Source organism: Aulonocara stuartgranti (genome assembly GCF_965226115.1).
Source record: "Aulonocara stuartgranti genome assembly, chromosome: 17".
Taxonomy (NCBI): domain Eukaryota; kingdom Metazoa; phylum Chordata; class Actinopteri; order Cichliformes; family Cichlidae; genus Aulonocara; species Aulonocara stuartgranti.
Window position 1 is genome coordinate 4981623 of NC_138953.1, and position 18502 is coordinate 5000124.

The window sequence follows — 18502 nt, forward strand, 5'->3', positions numbered from 1 at the left end:
ATCATCATTAGCTCAGGTCAGGTCATTATCAACCATCCTAGGGGGCGTGTCCCATTTAAAGCTTGGAACTGAATCGACACACTGGAATCTGGGAAATTCCTAATTATCATAAATGATTCCTACTGGGGACAAATAAGGTGAGTGTACGCTACCAGTAGTACCGTTGCCAGTATCCTAGCCAGCTTTTTAAAGTTAGGCGTACCGGTACGCCCATGGCAAAAAGTTTGTCTAGAGCCCTGTATAAAGAGCAGATAACAGCGAGCACAGATCACTGCTATCGCACTGCAACTGTTATGTAGGGTTAACAGTTAAGCACTTTTATGCACTACAAATAAATAACCTTGTTCTCGTAAACCTCAATATTCAGTGGTGGATTTTACAATTAGAGAGCCATTCTTCTGTCTCAGCTGGAGTCAGGTGTTTCGATTAGCATCTCAGCTAGCAGTATCACTGATTAAAAGCTGAGCACACAAATAAGAATCATACCTTTGTGTGAGAGTAATTTTTATTCATTTGCGAGCACATACAGACTCACACAGACTGACTGACACAAAGAAGCGAGTCTGTAGCTGACAAGATCTGAGCCACTAAATGAATCCTTTCTGAATGACAGAGAATAGACTCTACACACACACACACACACACACACACAATCGCACATCACTCATTCAACAAGATCGACTACAAAGACAGATTGTCACACACATGAGCAGCCAGCATATCTGACAAACAGACCCGTCAGAAAATTCAAAAAGAAAGCAAGCGGGTGGGGGGAGTGAATCAGAGTTCCCATATGAACTTTACGTTATCTCGATGACTCGATAAAGTGGTGAACGTGAGAAAGTCTTCAAACCGCCGCTTGCATAAATATTAAACACCAACTGGTAGACTGGCTCTCTGAATGAATTTACTATTTATCTGAAGTTTTCAAATAAAAATATCTGTATTTCTTACAGAAAACGAGATTCACTTTGACCACTAAAATTATTCCTACTGCCGACACGAGCTTGTATCTTTTAGAATCCCACCTGTTGACCTGTGACTGCTAGGCAAAAAAGACTAGACTGGCCATGCGGGTACACATAAGCGTGAAGTGTGGCGTTTGAACATTTTTAAATGCTGAAGTCACCTCATAACATCTCCCGTCAAGGCTGTGTAGTGCTGCCAGTGCGCAGGGGGGGAAAACCCAAGCAAAGAACTCATTAACCCAACCACATACTGGTGAGAGCAAGTGAAAAGGAGAGAAAATAGGGAGTGCATATTGTGTATTTGTGAATAAAGAAGCACACCTCTGCATCATTACCTCATGTCTCCCACAAGGCTCCAAGAGCAGCCACACAGGCTGAGCAACAACTGGAGCAGAAGAGCAGCCGGCGTAAAGTATTTGGTGACTAAGAGAGCTGTTGAGAACATAGTGGGTGGTGAACACAAGCATGTAAAGGGGAAAAGAAACAACAAACGCATGAAGGAAGGGTGCAATGCACTGCTAGCTGCCTGAGAGATACTTAAATAACAAGGATTTAATGTTTTCTTCATGTCACAGTGGAAATGGCACAATGAGAGCTTTTAAACCGGGATCTGAAAGCTTGTTTCTAAAATTTTCACTCATCAGAAATAAAAGCGGTAAATAAGATGGCTGAGAATAATTAAAGCGACAAATCAGATCTCAGTGAGGAAACAAAATCATGCCTGATGTCTATACTGATGTGAACTGGGTCATGTGCTAGGAATGAAAGGATGCCACACCTTTTACTAGAAATATAAATGACCAACCTACAGAGGGCAGAATTCAAAGACACCTCAAAAATTAAAATGAAAAAATGATGTTCTGTGAAAAGCACAAGGTGCCAATGAGGAACCTGCCAGTTCTGATATTCTATGGCAGATGCCAATCGGGTTCCACGGTGCCAGGCAGCAAGCACACTAGAGGACCATCAGGCCTCCCTCATGAAGTGGCCAGGGGCCTGTTGAAGGTAATTTTGTAGCTCTGACGGGGCTCATTCTCTGTTTGAAAAAAATGAGCAGATATCAGTCCTGCAGATAGGTTGAGGACCTTCTATGGGTCTGTCTAGCTTTCCTAGAGTAGCGGTCTATTTCCTGGGAGACACAACAAACCTTCTGGCAATGACATATATTGATGTGCCACTCTGGAAGAGCTGGACTACCTGTACAACCTCTGTATGGTCCAGGTATCTCCTCATGCTACCAGTGCTACACTTACCCTAGCAGTCAGTGTCACTAGTGTCAGTGTAATAAGCAACAAATGATAAATAACTAATTAAAGACAATGTCGTTCAAAATAATTGCAAACGCAAAAGGAAGATAACTGGCACTTCTCACATTTAAATAACTACCACTGAAAGTATGGGATTAAAAAGTGTGTTCACAAATCACAAATACAGCAGTGGCCGTTTTAATCCCGAACAGTTTCAGTGTTGATTTGTCATCAGACAGTCAAAACGACTGAGTCTGGTGTGTCACAGAGTTACTTTTCTCCACTCTTACTAAGCACCTTGGGGAATAGGTTTCGCTCTACAATGCTAAAACATCTTCACCCCATTATGTAAGATACAAAGGAAAGACCTATGCTAGGTCTGGCACTTACGGAGCCCCTTTGATGACATGGTCCAAAAAATAAATAAATTGTGGCCACAAAATACTACTTTGTGCCCTCGAAATAGTATAACGTGCCCACAAAATACTTATTTGTGGCCGCGAAATACTATTTCGAGGGCAACGAATGTGGCAACGAATTACGCATTTGTGGCAACGAAATAGATAACGTGCACACATCATATTGATACAATTCCTGGACAGCTGCGTAGAGACATAAGCATAAGAGTAGGCTAAACCTATACACCATGGACAGAGACAGTATGATTGAGTTTTATTTTAGGCTGGGAAAGAGCTACAAATGCATTTTGAAAAGCCTGGCAATGCAAAGAACCATTTTTACGGAGAGACATTTAAACAGGATATTGAGAGCCCAGTTATTTTACAAACTAAAGCACGACCTGGATGCCAGGATAGATTTTATTGTCAACCAACTGCAAGGGCCTGGGAAGGATCACGGTTATCGGTCAAGTGTTTCATGCCCACTAATTAGCATTACACGTTATGCCTATTTCGTGCCCTCAAAATAGTATTTCGTGGGCACAAATAAGTATTTCGCGGGCACGTTATATCCATTTGGTGCCCACGAAGTAGTATTTTGTGGCCACAATTTATTTATTTTTTGGACCATGTCATCAGAGGGGCTCTGTAGTCACTATACAAGTCAAATAAATATGAAAACTGTCTAGCCCGTAGATTTAAAAACAAGATTTGTCTTAATTTGTGTTCCATTTAAAGAAGGCAGAAATAAGCAGAAGAAAACAATTACTAAACTATTTTCTGCTTAATATATTTATTTTATCTCTTTATAAGCTTAATGGAACAGCCTTGAAAATGAAATGATTTGCCCACCACTGCTTAAGGTCAATGGATCATGCAGATGACACAACAGTGACTATATCCCCACCTTACCTGAGGGCCGAATAAGTCATCAAACATCCGATTAACACATCCAGCAGACACAGAGTCCAACATTCCCCTCTCTGCTTTAGTGGCCAAGAAATCCTGTAGCTGATAAACACTCACTGTTCTGGAAACAGCAGCAGAATCAGGCTGAGACATTGCACACAGCAGGGGATAGTTTGCATCAGGTACTAGTGGAAATCATGCTGCCTGACTAGAGCATTCGAGAGGGAGAGCACAGAGCAGTCGCTCACAAGCTGTGAGAGGACATGCGCTATCACATCAGCACAAATCGGTGCAATCGGACTTCAAACAGGCTTTGTGGCAGGGAGTTTGACGATTATGGGCAGAGTCTCACGTGCACCTCAGGTGATGTCGACAAAAGTTTAGAACTGCCTGCTGTTTACTGCAGACAGAGCGATGTAAAGTGTGATCCAGCTTTTGGTTTGCTTGTTTGCTTGTCATAGACTGCATCTGGAAACAGCATTGCAAAAAAGGACAAGTGTGAACTATGAAGGTAAAGCTTCAAGTTGTAAAACTAAAAGAATGACACAATAAAGTCCACATAAAACAAATTTCTGTCATTTCACATCCAGTAAACAGAAGAATAACGAATGCTGTCAAGATCTGCCGAGCTCTTATTCCTTCCTTTGTTTATTTGTTACATACCTGTGCTTGCTTCTCCTACTAAATACTGAACGTGTATACACATACAGTACACACATGGACCAATCAGGCATGACTACCTGCCAAATGACTACCTCCCCCTTTTCCTGCCAAAACAGCAAACAACAACAACTGTGATGCACGGTGGATTCTGACACCTTTCTATCACAATGAGGCTGTAGTAAAAAAATAATAATAATAAAATAGCACTTTGAGTGCTCTATAGCGACCAGTCGATTTATTTTCTCTAATGTGAACAACTAAGAACTCTGTTTGCATGATATGACTGGAAATGCAAAAATTTTGTTGGTGCCTCCTTTGTCTGAATTAACATTATGTGATATCATTGAAATGAATGAGTGATTGCATTTTTTATTCATACTGTGCTCCTGTTCCTACATGAAGAACATTGTATAGCTGAACTACGTTGCCTTCCCATTATGCACCTCTCTATTTCATTGGTTGAAATAAATACTTTAGCTTCAATGCAACTTTCTTCGGATTGGCTGCCCCTCATAAACAAAAGATTGTAACAGCGGGTGGGTGGATTTTCCGTGCTCTCATCATAAAATGAGTGTTTAGCGCAGTCTGAAGCCTGAGCCTTTGGCTAAGAGGAATTAATGGTGACCTCATTACTTGGAAATTTTGGCCATGCGTAATATGAGAATCAAATATGATCATTTTCTTTATTCTGTAGAATGTTTTCGACCAATTCTTCTAAAGAGATTTGGGTTAGGTTTTTGTTTATATAAAAGAAGATAATTCAACAAGCACGGATGCTCTCAGGCATTCTCTACCATTATAAAATACACATACAGAGTCCTAAATTTTCTCATAAATTATTCACTGCTTTTCTCATTTAATATTCTCCCAACTGAATCAACCTGCAGTCATGATTTACTCTTTGGTCCTGGTTTTAGATGAGTGTAACCAGACAGTTCAACATGATATCAAGTCACTTTTGCATCTTTTGTTTCGGGATGTAACCTCTTTAGATGTGCATGTGTTAACTGCAAACTTCTAAGATGAAAATGAGTTAGCTTAATTTGTTTCAACTTGTCAGATTGAAAAATGTCAGACCTCGTCTTTCTTTTTCCTTCTGCCTCATCCATGGATATCAATCAGCCTGTGTGTACAATGGATCAGAGGAGAAGCTGTGCAGCTGCTAACTGAGATCACAATACTGTGACTGTCCACAAAATAGTGCTATGGTTAAAATTAAGATTTCTGAGTCAGAGACATTCCTCACTTCCTCACTCGCCTAATAGTACAAGTGCAATATTTCCCCTCCATCCATGCCGAAATCCACACTGTCTGAATATTCACAGACTATAAACCCACACACAGAGCAAATCACAAACTCCTCTGAGATTTGCCAAAATTAAGCTATTACGCAGTCTCTCTTTTTAGTCCTAATGATTCTGCTGCATGAAGAGCAGCGCTCTGTTCAACTGCAGCGTAGATACAGGATGTTTTCTTGGAAACCACTGCACAGTTTAACCAAATGTGTGATCTGAATCTAAATGTGAAAATATATGGGTTGATTCATAGTCTGCTTCTCCTTCCAATCAGATAAAATGAAAACTTTAGGGGGGAATTTTACAAATGCATAAGGACAGAGGTATTCATATTTAAAATCTGCAAATGCATGCATGTACATGTGTGTGCGTTTGTGTGTGTCTTCCCCAGACAATGAGGGGAGTATTGAAGCCTGCATTGCCTTCGGCTATGACTTAGTTGGATCAAGAAGAGGGAAGAGGCAGAGAGACACACAGAGAGGCTCAGATACAGATACTGGGGGGGGGGAGGACAAAAAACATTCAGCATTTCCATTCAATTAAATTCTTTTTGTCTTTGTCATAAGGCCAAAGCATCATGTTGTTACTGCTTCAGTGAAAATACTGTCTTATATAACAGTGATCACATCTATTACGAGGGCTCATTTTTATGTGGTTCTGAGGTAAGTAACTTAAAGCAAATAGAAACCACTGACTTATTTTTGATATCCATTAATAAATAGTGCTATTGTATGTCTATTTCCTCTATAAGGATATGAATATAACAGGCAAAAGCAGGGGAAACTCTGGGTTATCAGGCCACTCTTACATCCACACATACACATAACAGATGGGGCCCTAAGGGGTGTCTTCCAGGCAGAAGGATCCAATGGACACCCTGAAGGCAAAGCACAGTAATGATGAGGACAACACAGAGGAGAAGGCGATGAGGAGGAAGAGGAGGAAGGACTAACACTGATACACTTTGCACACAAATATGGCCTCATGTATGAGTATGCCAGAGTGTGCAGGCAGTTTCTGGAGGACGAAGGAACTGATACCACTAAATGGCCCCACAGTTACCTGATCCAATGAAATCCATCAAAAGTGTGACATCGTTCCATTCCTCACACATTACCGAGTCTATATCAGTATACATATCCACATGTTTTTTTCTTATTGAGATTCGATGTGTTTTTAAAGTGTTCCTTTAACTCTTTTGAGCAGTCTAATTTATTTCTCAAGTAGATGAATCAGCAACTTAAAAAAAACAAACAAAAAAAACAAACTGTGAATGGTGCAGCCACATGCTGTATGTAATACATTTAATCAAATCAAATCAAATCAAATCAAATCAAATCACTTTTATTGTCACATCACATGTGCAGGTACATTGGTACAGCACATGTGAGTGAAATTCTTGTGTGCGAGCTTCACAAGCAACAGAGTTGTGCAAAATACAATAATGTAAACAAGCAAAATACAAGAATGGCTACATCTGAAACTAATATGTACAATATATAATAGTATATGCATTTCTGGATGTGTATACTAAATATTTTTCTACGTGTGTGTGTGTGTGTGTGTGTGTGTGTGTGTGTGTGTGTGTGTGTGTGTGTGTGTGTGTGTACACATACAGTGGGGCAAAAAAGTATTTAGTCAGCCACCGATTGTGCAAGTTCCCCCACTTAAAATGATGACAGAGGTCAGTAATTTGCACCAGAGGTACACTTCAACTGTGAGAGACAGAATGTGAAAAAAAATCCTTGACTTCACATGGTAGGATTTGTAAAGAATTTATTCGTAAATCAGGGTGGAAAATAAGTATTTGGTCACCTCAAACAAGGAAAATCTCTGGCTCTCACAGACCTGTAACGTCTTCTGTAAGAAGCTTTTCTGTCCCCCACTCGTTACCTGTATGAATGGCACCTGTTTGAACTCATCATCTGTATAAAAGACACCTGTCCACAGCCTCAAACAGTCAGACTCCAAACTCCGCCATGGCCAAGACCAAAGAGCTTTCGAAGGACACCAGGAAAAGTATTGTAGACCTGCACCAGACTGGGAAGAGTGAATCTACAATAGGCAAGCAGCTTGGTGTGAAAAAATCAACTGTGGGAGCAATCATCAGAAAATGGAAGACGTACAAGACCACTGATAATCTCCCTCGATCTGGGGCTCCACGCAAGATCTCATCCCGTGGGGTCAAAATGATCATGAGAACGGTGAGCAAAGATCCCAGAACCACACGGGGGGACCTGGTGAATGACCTGCAGAGAGCTGGGACCAAAGTAACAAAGGTCACCATCAGTAACACACTACAACGCAGGGAATCAAATCCCGCAGTGCCAGATGTGTTCCGCTGCTGAAGCCAGTGCATGTCCAGGCCCGTCTGAAGTTTGCCAGAGAGCACATGGATGATACAGCAGAGGATTGGGAGAATGTCATGTGGTCAGATGAAACCAAAGTAGAACTTTTTGGTATAAACTCAACTCGTCGTGTTTGGAGGAAGAAGAATACTGAGTTGCATCCCAAGAACATCATACCTACTGTGAAGCATGGGGGTGGAAACATCATGCTATGGGGCTGTTTTTCTGCCAAGGGGACAGGACGACTGATCCGTGTTAAGGACAGAATGAATGGGGCCATGTATCGTGAGATTTTGAGCCAAAACCTCCTTCCATCAGTGAGAACTTTGAAGATAAAACGAGGCTGGGTCCTCCAACATGACAATGATCCAAAACACACCGCCCGGGCAACAAAGGAGTGGCTCCGTAAGAAGCATTTGAAAGTCCTGGAGTGGCCTAGCCAGTCTCCAGACCTCAACCCCATAGAAAATCTGTGGCGGGAGTTGAAAGTCCGTGTTGCTCGGCGACAGCCCCAAAACATCACTGCTCTCGAGAAGATCTGCATGGAGGAATGGGCCAAAATACCAGCTACTGTGTGTGCAAACCTGGTAAAGACCTATAGTAAACGTTTGACCTCTGTTATTGCCAACAAAGGTTATGTTACAAAGTATTGAGTTGTATTTTTGTTATTGACCAAATACTTGTTTTCCACCCTGATTTACGAATAAATTCTTTACAAATCCTACCATGTGGATTCATGGATTTTTTTTTTCACATTCTGTCTCTCACAGTTGAAGTGTACCTCTGGTGCAAATTACTGACCTCTGTCATCATTTTAAGTGGGGGAACTTGCACAATCGGTGGCTGACTAAATACTTTTTTGCCCCACTGTATTTTACAAATTAAATAGAGTAAACAATAAATAAAATATATAAAAATATACAGAGTTGAGACATGTGCAAAACAGTGGCATTACTGTACAGTATGGAGTGCATAATGTTAAAGTTCCAGTAGTGAAGCTGAGGTGTCTATGACGTGTTCATCAGTCTGATGGCCTGGTGGAAGAAGCTGTCTCTCAGTCTGCTGGTTCGGGACCGGATGCTGCAGAACCTCCTTCCTGATGGAAGTAGTCTGAACAGTTTATGGCTGGGGTGACTGGAGTCCTATCCAGGTGTCTTAGTGACAGTAACAAGAGGCCCAATAATATGCCTGTCCAGCCATAAACTAAACAGATAACAACATGACAAGGGATTTATACTGACTTCATATTATAGCTCACTATCTGATATACAGTATCTCTCACTATTTACTTTCTCAAGCTTTTCCGAGCTTTTGCCAACAATGATGACGATGATTTGAAAAACTATCCCTTGTACAGACGACAAAACACAGACCAACCACTCTTGCTTTGGACTAAAACGTATAAACTATCACTTCTTTAAAAAGGCAGGCCGCCACAAATTCCTAAGCAGGAATTGTGTTTCAGTTCTTTACTTTTAAACATTATTAGGACTCAAACCATAGTACGTCTGAGGTAAGCATCTCAAAAAGGGTATTGTGATCTGGATGTAACCTAATTTGAAACCTTCTCCAACTCTCTAACCCACCCCCCCCCACACACACACACACACTTTCTTTTATTTCCTTTTGAGCCCGCACCCCCCACCCCCACTCCTGACCTAACTAAAACACAGTGCACAGTGCTTCACAATGAAGTGTATTTCTTTCACATGTTAATGCTTTTACTCATGGCTCAGTGCACAGCACAAGGCAAGAAACAGAGCTGGTCAGGAAAACAAGACTGCGCGCACACACACAGATAGAATGAATCTAAATGAACTGCCACTGACTTACCTTTATTTGTGATAATGACATTTGAATGAATGAAAGAATGAAAGAAAGAACCATGTCTATTGTAGACATTTGTCATTGTTTCTAACCATTTACACAAAAAACCCTTTTCCACATTGACAAAGAGGGCGTATGTGTGTGTCTGTCGAGGAATTGATTGTACAGATTTGACAAGGGGGAGGAAGAAAAAAACAGAGATGAAAATACATATGAATATGTTGACATTCATGCTGTTTGACAAATAGAACTACAGCGAGTCTCGGAAACAAAAAATAACACAGCTGTATGCGAATTTTGTGTGTGTGCGCATGTATGTAACTCCTCCTTCAAAAATGCACGAGAAGTGATTTATCGGTTCATTAATTAATTAAATTCTTCTGTGACGGCCGATTCGATCCCGTTTTATCCTTTTTGCTTCATTGTTTTTAACATGTTTCATATTTCACCCAGTTAGCAAGGACGTGGATGAATTGTACTTTGGAACAAACAGCCGCGACATTTCATTTTCACAGGCTAACGATATCTGTTTCGGGAATACGGTGACAATTCATCCACCGGTAAAGCAGATTGCGAATGATTACTTTCACATGCTAAATTGTGTGAGAGCTGGAGACACTGTCATGGTAATTTGCAGAAATTCAGGTAAAGGAATGAAGACCAAGAGGAACATTAATCTTTTGCTTTGCGGTGACGTTAACTGCGAATCTCTGCAATGGTAAGCTTCCCTTTTAAGGAGCTGAAACACAGGGATTCAAAGAACAGAAACCCAAACAGTGGATTTGGTGTGCAGGAGAACAGCATTGCCATCTGTCTTCTACAGAAAAAATGTTTCTGTCTGCTCAGTATGCCCATCAATAAACATTTCTAACAAATACTCATAGCTGCACATTATATTCTGTGTACTCATCAGGAGTCGGATCAATAAACCAGACAGAATATGTTGCTGATTTGCCAGTTATTGATTTATACAGTCTATGATCCCTGTAAGCCTAAAACTAACCATTTCTCTTGTATGAGCTTCAAATGACGTGCTTATTATCACCAACATGCTACTTAGAAGTGCAGGTTAATAAGTCTAATAGCTCTGCATTTAACCCCCTGATGGTCTGCTAAGCCTGTTCGCTCCTCCCGGTTCCCCTTGAACAGCTAATCTCTCCCTCTGGGACCATCGCTGTCTGTCTGCGTCCACTCTTCGTTTCTGTTAGACCCACGGCTTAGCTCGGGAGGAGCTTCGTGCTGAGTTAGCCTTTATCATCCAACCATATGGTCTGAGGTAGATCAAGGCTCTCTCGTGGGAGATAGTAACACATAATTCCTTTGCTTGATGTGATGTTCAGACGGTCCAGACTGACATTGACCAGTCTGGTGTAGCTGTCTGTTTCAGGAAGCGTCTGAGTGATTTTGAAATCCTCTGGGATTTCTGGCTGAAACCTTCTGTCACTGTTTGCAAGTTTGCAGTGCGCTCTCCTTCTTTTCCTGCTTGTCTTTCACTTCTCCTTTATCGTTCTTCATATTAGCGATGTAAAATATATTTCAAAGATATTACAACACTGCCTTAAAAATAGACCAGAGATTTGATTTGCCATTTATTGCGCCGTGTAACTGACAGCAGATCAGATTTCTGATGATTCTCATCTGAAATTTCCTCTTAATGCCAAAAAAGGTCAGAAAAGGAAATAAGAAAAGCCACAAAAAGCTCACACAGACCTGAGTATGACCAGTCGACATCTTCGGTGAGCCTCCTCAAGCCTTGGGCCAATGGTTCAGCTTCCACAACTATCAGGGACAGAGAGAGATTATTAAGTATGACGTGATCAATGACTTTTTCTTGGGTTCACTTCAGTTCATTCACCAAGCTGCCTATTAGAAAAAAACTAGTTTCATTTAAGCACACGGCAAAGGTAAGATTCTCTAAGTAACACTGAAACAGCCACAACTTTGAATTATTCCATTTTTCCAACTTTTCAGTGGCCCTATACATTTATAGGGCCACTGAAAAAAATTGGGGTGTGTTTTGGATTTTATTTTCCCAGAATTCTGACACTGACAGAAATGTTTTCTCTTCTGCAGAGCTATGTCAATATATGAAATGACTATTTTTCACTTTTGAAGGGCAAAATAAAATCTTGGTCAAGGTGTTTGAAATGCCACTCACACCAGAAACTACCTTTTAAGGCCCACACGTGACAGATTTCATCATTACAAATTTGCAATGTATTGAACGTAATGTAATATATAGTTCTGGGGCGATCGTGGCTCAAGAGTTGGGAGTTTGCCTTGTAATCGGAAGGTTGCCGGTTCGAGCCCCGGCTTGGACAGTCTCGGTTGTTGTGTCCTTGGGCAAGACACTTCACCCGTTGCCTACTGGTGGTGGTCAGAGGGCCCGGTGGCGCCAGTGTGCGGCAGCCTCGCCTCTGTCAGTGCGCCCCAGGGTGGCTGTGGCTATAATGTAGCTGCCATCACCAGTGTGTGAATGGGTGGATGACTGGTTGTGTAAAGGACTTTGGGGTCCTTAGGGACTAGAAAAGCGCTATACAGATCATTTACCATTTTTTCCAAAGTGACAACATCCCACCTCACACTGTACTTCCCATGAAATACAATAGTTTCAAAGTTACAATTCATAACCAGGAATATAAATAGACATGTTTTTAATTTATGTTTGCAATGAATGCAGGTTAGGTGGTTTACAATAAACATATTCTATATCCTGGGTAGTCCAGTCCAGAGCCTTTTGATGTCTTAATTAAACAAACCAACAAATGAATTCTATACTGAATCAAAACATCTCTATTTTTCATCAAAATGACCTGTGTGTAGCCTTGAGTAACAATCTGTCTTTGCTGGATGGGTTTAATTAATGAAATAATTCCTTCTTCCCATTTTCTGCCACTTGAGCTCATCATGCTCCTCTGACTGTTAAACTATTCTCTGACACAGGGATCAGCAACCTGACAACAATAATTTGGATGTTTATTATGATTATGATACGATTGCACAATAACACCATGCTTTGGTAGTATTTATGAAATTATTAAACTAAAATAATAAAATTCAATCACTTCTTTTATAATTTTTGTTAAAATCTAAACAGAATAATCATGGCACGGTGAGAAATATATATTCGCATGTACAGGCCGACTTTAGTTACCTGTGTTTTTGCAAATGAATCCGTGTAAATTTGCCTGCTTTGATGATGAATGAAACATTGTAAGTTGTAATAACTGAAAATTAAACAGTTCAGTTTCCGCACAAGCTAAAATTTAATTGTCGCCGTAAAGAAACAGTCTTGGCAGTAAAAGTAAATCTGTCTTTCTTAACAGCCGTTCTTCATTTGGACTCTGTTGGTTGCCATTTATGTGTATACACCCATGTTAAACACAGCTTTACAAGTCCAACAAAGATAAAAGAAAAGGGTGCAGGTGATAAATTGCAACAATGTACATATTACAACTTTTCTTGGCAAATGTAACGAATGATAGCAAATCTAAATAACATTTTCCATCTTTTTAACTAAGTATGTGATGCAAATGAAATAAAAGAGTATCACTAAACAAGAGATGACTTTGTAGAGCGCAGGAAGTAACTGTAATTCTGTTAGCATACACGCGCACACAAACACACATTCATAGAGCTATCTATCACGGCAGTAACTTTCACTCTGGGACAGATGAGGACACGATGATGAATGGTGTCGCAGCTTCAGTGTATATGTGGAAGTGCTGCTTGCATAGCTAATAATTCCACTAGCTGTACATTTGCTAACAGCTTTGTGCCCTTCCATAACCACCCTCTCTTCTATTATCACAGTGTAACAACATAAAAACGCACAACGCTCTCTTCCTTGTGCTAAATCTAGTTCAGACTCTTGCTTTCTATTTTCACATTCTGCATACCAATCTTTTTCTCTGCTTTAGTTTTCCTTCCTACTTCAAACAGGGTTCGGTAATGAAAGGTATTTAATGAAAGAATCGACTGCATGTGAATTTATTTTCTTAACTTGGTTGGTTGGTTTTTAGGAGAGCTGAGTGAGTACTATCAAGTGTATTTCCTAATCATTTCTATTCATGGCACAAGGGTAATCTCAGCTGGATAATAATGTCAACAACATTATAAAAAAAAATCTTCGCATTTCTGTTAATCAAAACTGCAAAGATGTCTATCTTTACGTGTGGTCCAACAAGCCTGTTGCTACACTGAACCCCACAAAGAGAGCAGCAGGGGGCTCCATGACAGTCCAGACTGCAACATAGAATCTGAAAGGTTTGTGTCAAAAACAACATGAATAAATAAAAAATAAGAGGACTATAAGAAACCATCTTCTCTTTCTTTGATCTTTTACTGTGTGCAAAAATACAGAAAACCTGTCCTCCAGGAAGATGAAAGCCCTGCGCAGAGTCAGATTTAGGTCACGGACAACAACCATCATATCCACAACGTTAAATCTGTCCGTGCGGCTCAAGAATAATCCCATTGTTTACTGCATAAAGCAGCAGGATAGAAACACTGGGTAAATTACTGCACATGTGACATATGCACTTGTGTTGTTCAAACACCAAATATATTTAATGCAACGCTGCCACAAATCCTTTCTGTATCATCTGTTAAAACTCCTTCCTAACAAATGCTGACAGAGAATCAGCCACAGGGGGATGTAATGTATTTTACACTTGTCTGACTCATTGTTGCTTCTTCCGCGTTTTTACCCCATAAGTGAATTAAGGGGAAAAAATAAAAGAATCGTTGCTTTCTTCTCTCTCTTTTTGGAGTTTACAGACAGCTCACTGCTAACTAGCTGGCTGAAGAGTTAAAAACAGAAAACATTTTGAGGGAAAAAGGGTTCTGGAAATATCTGAACAGTGACTTATGCTTCAATCCACAAAAACAAACAAAAAAACATGAATCCGCACTTCCTTTACTGTGCTTCATCGCTTTTACATGAATCCAGTCCCACAGTCACCGATGAATCCACTACATTTGGAAATGTATGTAGTTAATGCGTGTATTACCCTGCATATTGCCTGTACTGCAAGAATGAGAAATGATGTGTATTTAGGTGTATGGTCAAGTGAAGAAAACTACAACCAGATCTGTATCTGTGAATTATTATGGTCCATGTAGTCACAATAACTTTAGATGTGTATTATGTGTCTACAAGGAGCGAAGAAAAGCACTGAGGAGAAATGAATGGAGTCAGCTGGAGCTTTAATAATGACTTCATTAACGTCACACTATGCGCAATCTAATTTGGTAATGCTCTTTGGTAAACTTGGATTTTCAAGGGTTTTTTTTCTAGAATTAAATTTCCATCTGAAAAGGGATTTGAAGTATTTCTTTGGAGAAAAACAGGAGAACCGGAGAACTGCCATGGGCAATGCGTGGAAAACAAATATTCAGAATTGAATGAAAATGCAGAATAAATGCATCTCAGCAGTATTTCCTTCCCATGTGATCACTGAGACGACACTTGATTAGACATCCATGACCCGCTGTGCAGTTATGAATTCATGTCCTTTCTCACAATAAAAACGGTTTTCTGCTTAATCAAAAGACAAAACCTTAGTTTACTATGGGACAGAAAATACAGCAACTTTCAGGAGAAACTTAATAATAACTGTATCAAGTCTTCTCTAACTCAAGTGACAGGAATTCACGAATGAACACAGCAAACTTAGCACGTTTTTCACTTCATAATACAGCCTGTGACTAAGAGTGTAATTCCCAAGTAATTAAAGGAAATTTCTGTATGTATTTTATTTAAAATTACAGTATCTACTAATACTTAAAGGTAGGCATACTGGAATAATGGGTAACAAATCAAGTTTTTTAAAGAAACCAAAAAAATAACTTGATTGTAACAAATTTTGAATAATGCCTAAGTAGTTTAGGTAGATTATGAGTACGTTTAAGTACTGCAAAAGTTCAGGTATTTTCCATAAAGGGATCCACAAATTATATTTGCGTAAGTACTGTGAGTGCTGAGTACTTTCTTGGTAATTTGATGAAAAATCACAATCTTACAATGTAAGTGCACTGTACTTTTCTGGACACTGGCTGTATTGTGGAGCGGCTTAATCTTGGCTAAACTCATATATTTTGCAGGAAAAGAGACACTGATGGAGCTTTAGAGGTTCTGCAAAGACAAAAGGGAGAAGCTGCCCGAAAATAGGTGTGCCAAGCTTGTGGTACCATACTCAAAACGTCTCGAGGCAGTGATTGCTGCCAAGAGTGCTTCAACAAAGTCTAAAGCAAAGACTGTGAATGCTTACGTTACATTTTTGTTTTGTTTTTTGTTTTTTTTATATATAGTTGTAAGAATTTCAAGCAAACTTTTTTTATTTTGACATTATGGGGTATTGTATGTAGAATTTTGAGGTGAAATTTTCATATAAAATTCATTTTGGAATAAGACTGAAAAAATGACAAAATGTGGAACAAGTGAAGCGCTGTGATTACTTTGTGGATGCACGTTATGCTGGCAGTGCCCTGCATGTGAAATGATGCTGGTAAAGCAGGAAAAGATTTCTCAAAATTAGACAATGAAAAGGTTCTCACAGGTGCTTTTCCAGAGTGCTGCCCTTTAAGAGAATACTGCTCAGCAGGACAAATGTAGATGGAAGACCAGAAGGAGGAAACCAAGACAAGCATTCTCTTAAAAGAGCTGGCAGAGAAAGAGACAAAACTCTCCATGAACAGGAACCAGCAGCTTCAGGTATACTGCCTGAGCTCATGATGTTCCTTTACAACAGTGGCTTGTTGAATCCTAAGAGATTTTTTCAAAAGTGTTTCTCAGTTTAGTGAAGAATCCTTAAAAATAAACTTTTTTTCTGTTCAGCAACTCCAACTTTTACGTCCTTAAATACTTGAAAAAACTAACTGTCTAAACCTACCTACCTAAAAATGTTCTTAGTTTCCTTAGAAGAGATAATGGTATAATAAATAGTTTTAAAGTGTTTTGCTGATATTTTATTGACTCCTTTTACATATAGAGGATTTTCATACTTACTTACTTCACTGAAGAGGTATGTGCCACCCTGCCTAGACCTCTTGCCCCTCCTTTCCCCCCTCATGTAAAGTTTACAAAACACCATTTACACACAAGTCCCAACTCTCTGCACAACATGCACATATTGTCCAGGGTTACTACTGTCTTCACTGCAAGTTATAAGTACACATGCAGCACTGCTAACGAAAATACCTTTTGTTATCAGTAATGAATACGTTATGCTGAAATGCACACATGTGGAAACTTTTGGGGGTTTTTCCAGTGCAAAAACTGTAAAGTTGAAGCTTTTAGCAGATAAGATAAGGCATATATTGGGGGGTTTGTGGACATTTTGGATCACACAGATAGGTTTCATAGCTACAGCAGGAGCTAGCCACAAGAGCCACAAAGCCACATTTGGTCTGTGGCTGTCAGTCAGTTTTTAGACACTACTTGAGGGAAGAGATGACGAGACAGTGAAAAGCCAGGAGCAAAAAGACACTGGTGCTCTCTGCTTTAAGAGCATAGCGGAGACTGATGGGCTTTCACTGCTACAGGCTGGCCATGCATAAAGCTCACAGCTGAATCACTGTATTATTCCACCCATCTGCACTTTATCTGCTTTATCAGATTTCCTGATATTAAAATTTTAAGAGACTGCTGCAGAAAGAAGACTTTCTATGAACGGTGTTTTATTTAGACAGGAAAGTCAAAGGACATGCAGCGCTCCAACAATGTTTCACTGTCAAACAATCACACGGCTACTATCTGATACCTGCATCAAGGGCATCCAGAAGTAACTGATGTCCTGTGATAAATGAAAGTAATTAAGATGAATGAAATCCTGACTGAAAGGCGTGGAACAGGCACTTGACACTGACGACACTGACTACACTGACGTGTCAGTCAGTGAGGATAATTTGTTATCAGAGCAACACTCATGCATATAAGCATAAAAGATCCTTCGTTTTCACATGTGTATCAGCTGGTTGGGAAAAACTATTTTCCTTAAAAAATAATAATAATAAAATAGCATCACACAACCACGTTTCTTAAATTAAATAGCAGGTATTAGTAGTAGGTGCATTTTTAATTTACAGTGCCACTTTTCTTGTAGACAAAATTTAAAAAACAACTTTTAAATGGAAAAGGGGACAAAGTTCACAAAGGCAAAGGTCATGAAACTGTTACCTCCTGCTCCCATCACCCTGACGGGTTAGTGCTACCTCTCGAATTTCATTACATCAACACTGATTCATTCCAGACGTGATTTGGTGATGAAGTGCTGAAATTTACTGTTTCAGTCTACATATTTGACCGTGACCTTTTCTCCTTCTTTAGTTACCAATCCCCCTCTGCCCAGAGCAGGGACGTGAACTTACCAAATTAAATCAAGAATTGATGTTTAGGCAAAGAATTTTAGTGTTGCAGTTTGTGAACCTGCATTAGTTTTGGATCACTGGATTTCTCATTCACTGAATTAAACTGATATGTCACTTGTTTTTTGGTTGTTTTTATTAGATTTATACAGCAATAGCATTGGTTTTCTTCTGGTGAAGGCTGCGGTGGGGGGATGGAGATGCTGCGGGAATGATTCATTGAAACCTTCTCACTGTTATTAGATTAAGGAAAAGCGAAGCTGTCCCAGCTGAACACTAATGAATAGCACCGTGTTGGATTACATGACTCCTGGGGGAGATTTAGCCCGACTCCTGAGATGAGGGAATAGGCTGCTATGTTTACACCAACACACACTGATTTTTAATGGTAGATGTTATTACTGTTGTCCTCTTAAATGAGTCTCAGCACTCCAACAGGAAGCCCACATGTGTTCACCCACAGAGGGAAAGGTGTCTGTG

The 18502-nt window shown here is 39.9% G+C and overlaps 1 protein-coding gene across 4 annotated transcripts in view; it reads right to left on the reverse strand.

Annotated features, from left to right (window-relative positions):
- ptprz1b (protein tyrosine phosphatase receptor type Z1b) overlaps positions 1 to 18502 on the reverse strand; it is a 68957-nt gene that overhangs the window by 34120 nt on the left and 16335 nt on the right. For all 4 annotated transcript variants that reach the window (XM_082510921.1, XM_082510920.1, XM_082510919.1 and 1 more), the window contains exon 2: positions 11366 to 11434. In XM_082510921.1, coding sequence (XP_082367047.1) covers positions 11366 to 11434 — 69 coding nt within the window. The remainder of the gene's footprint in view (positions 1 to 11365; positions 11435 to 18502) is intronic.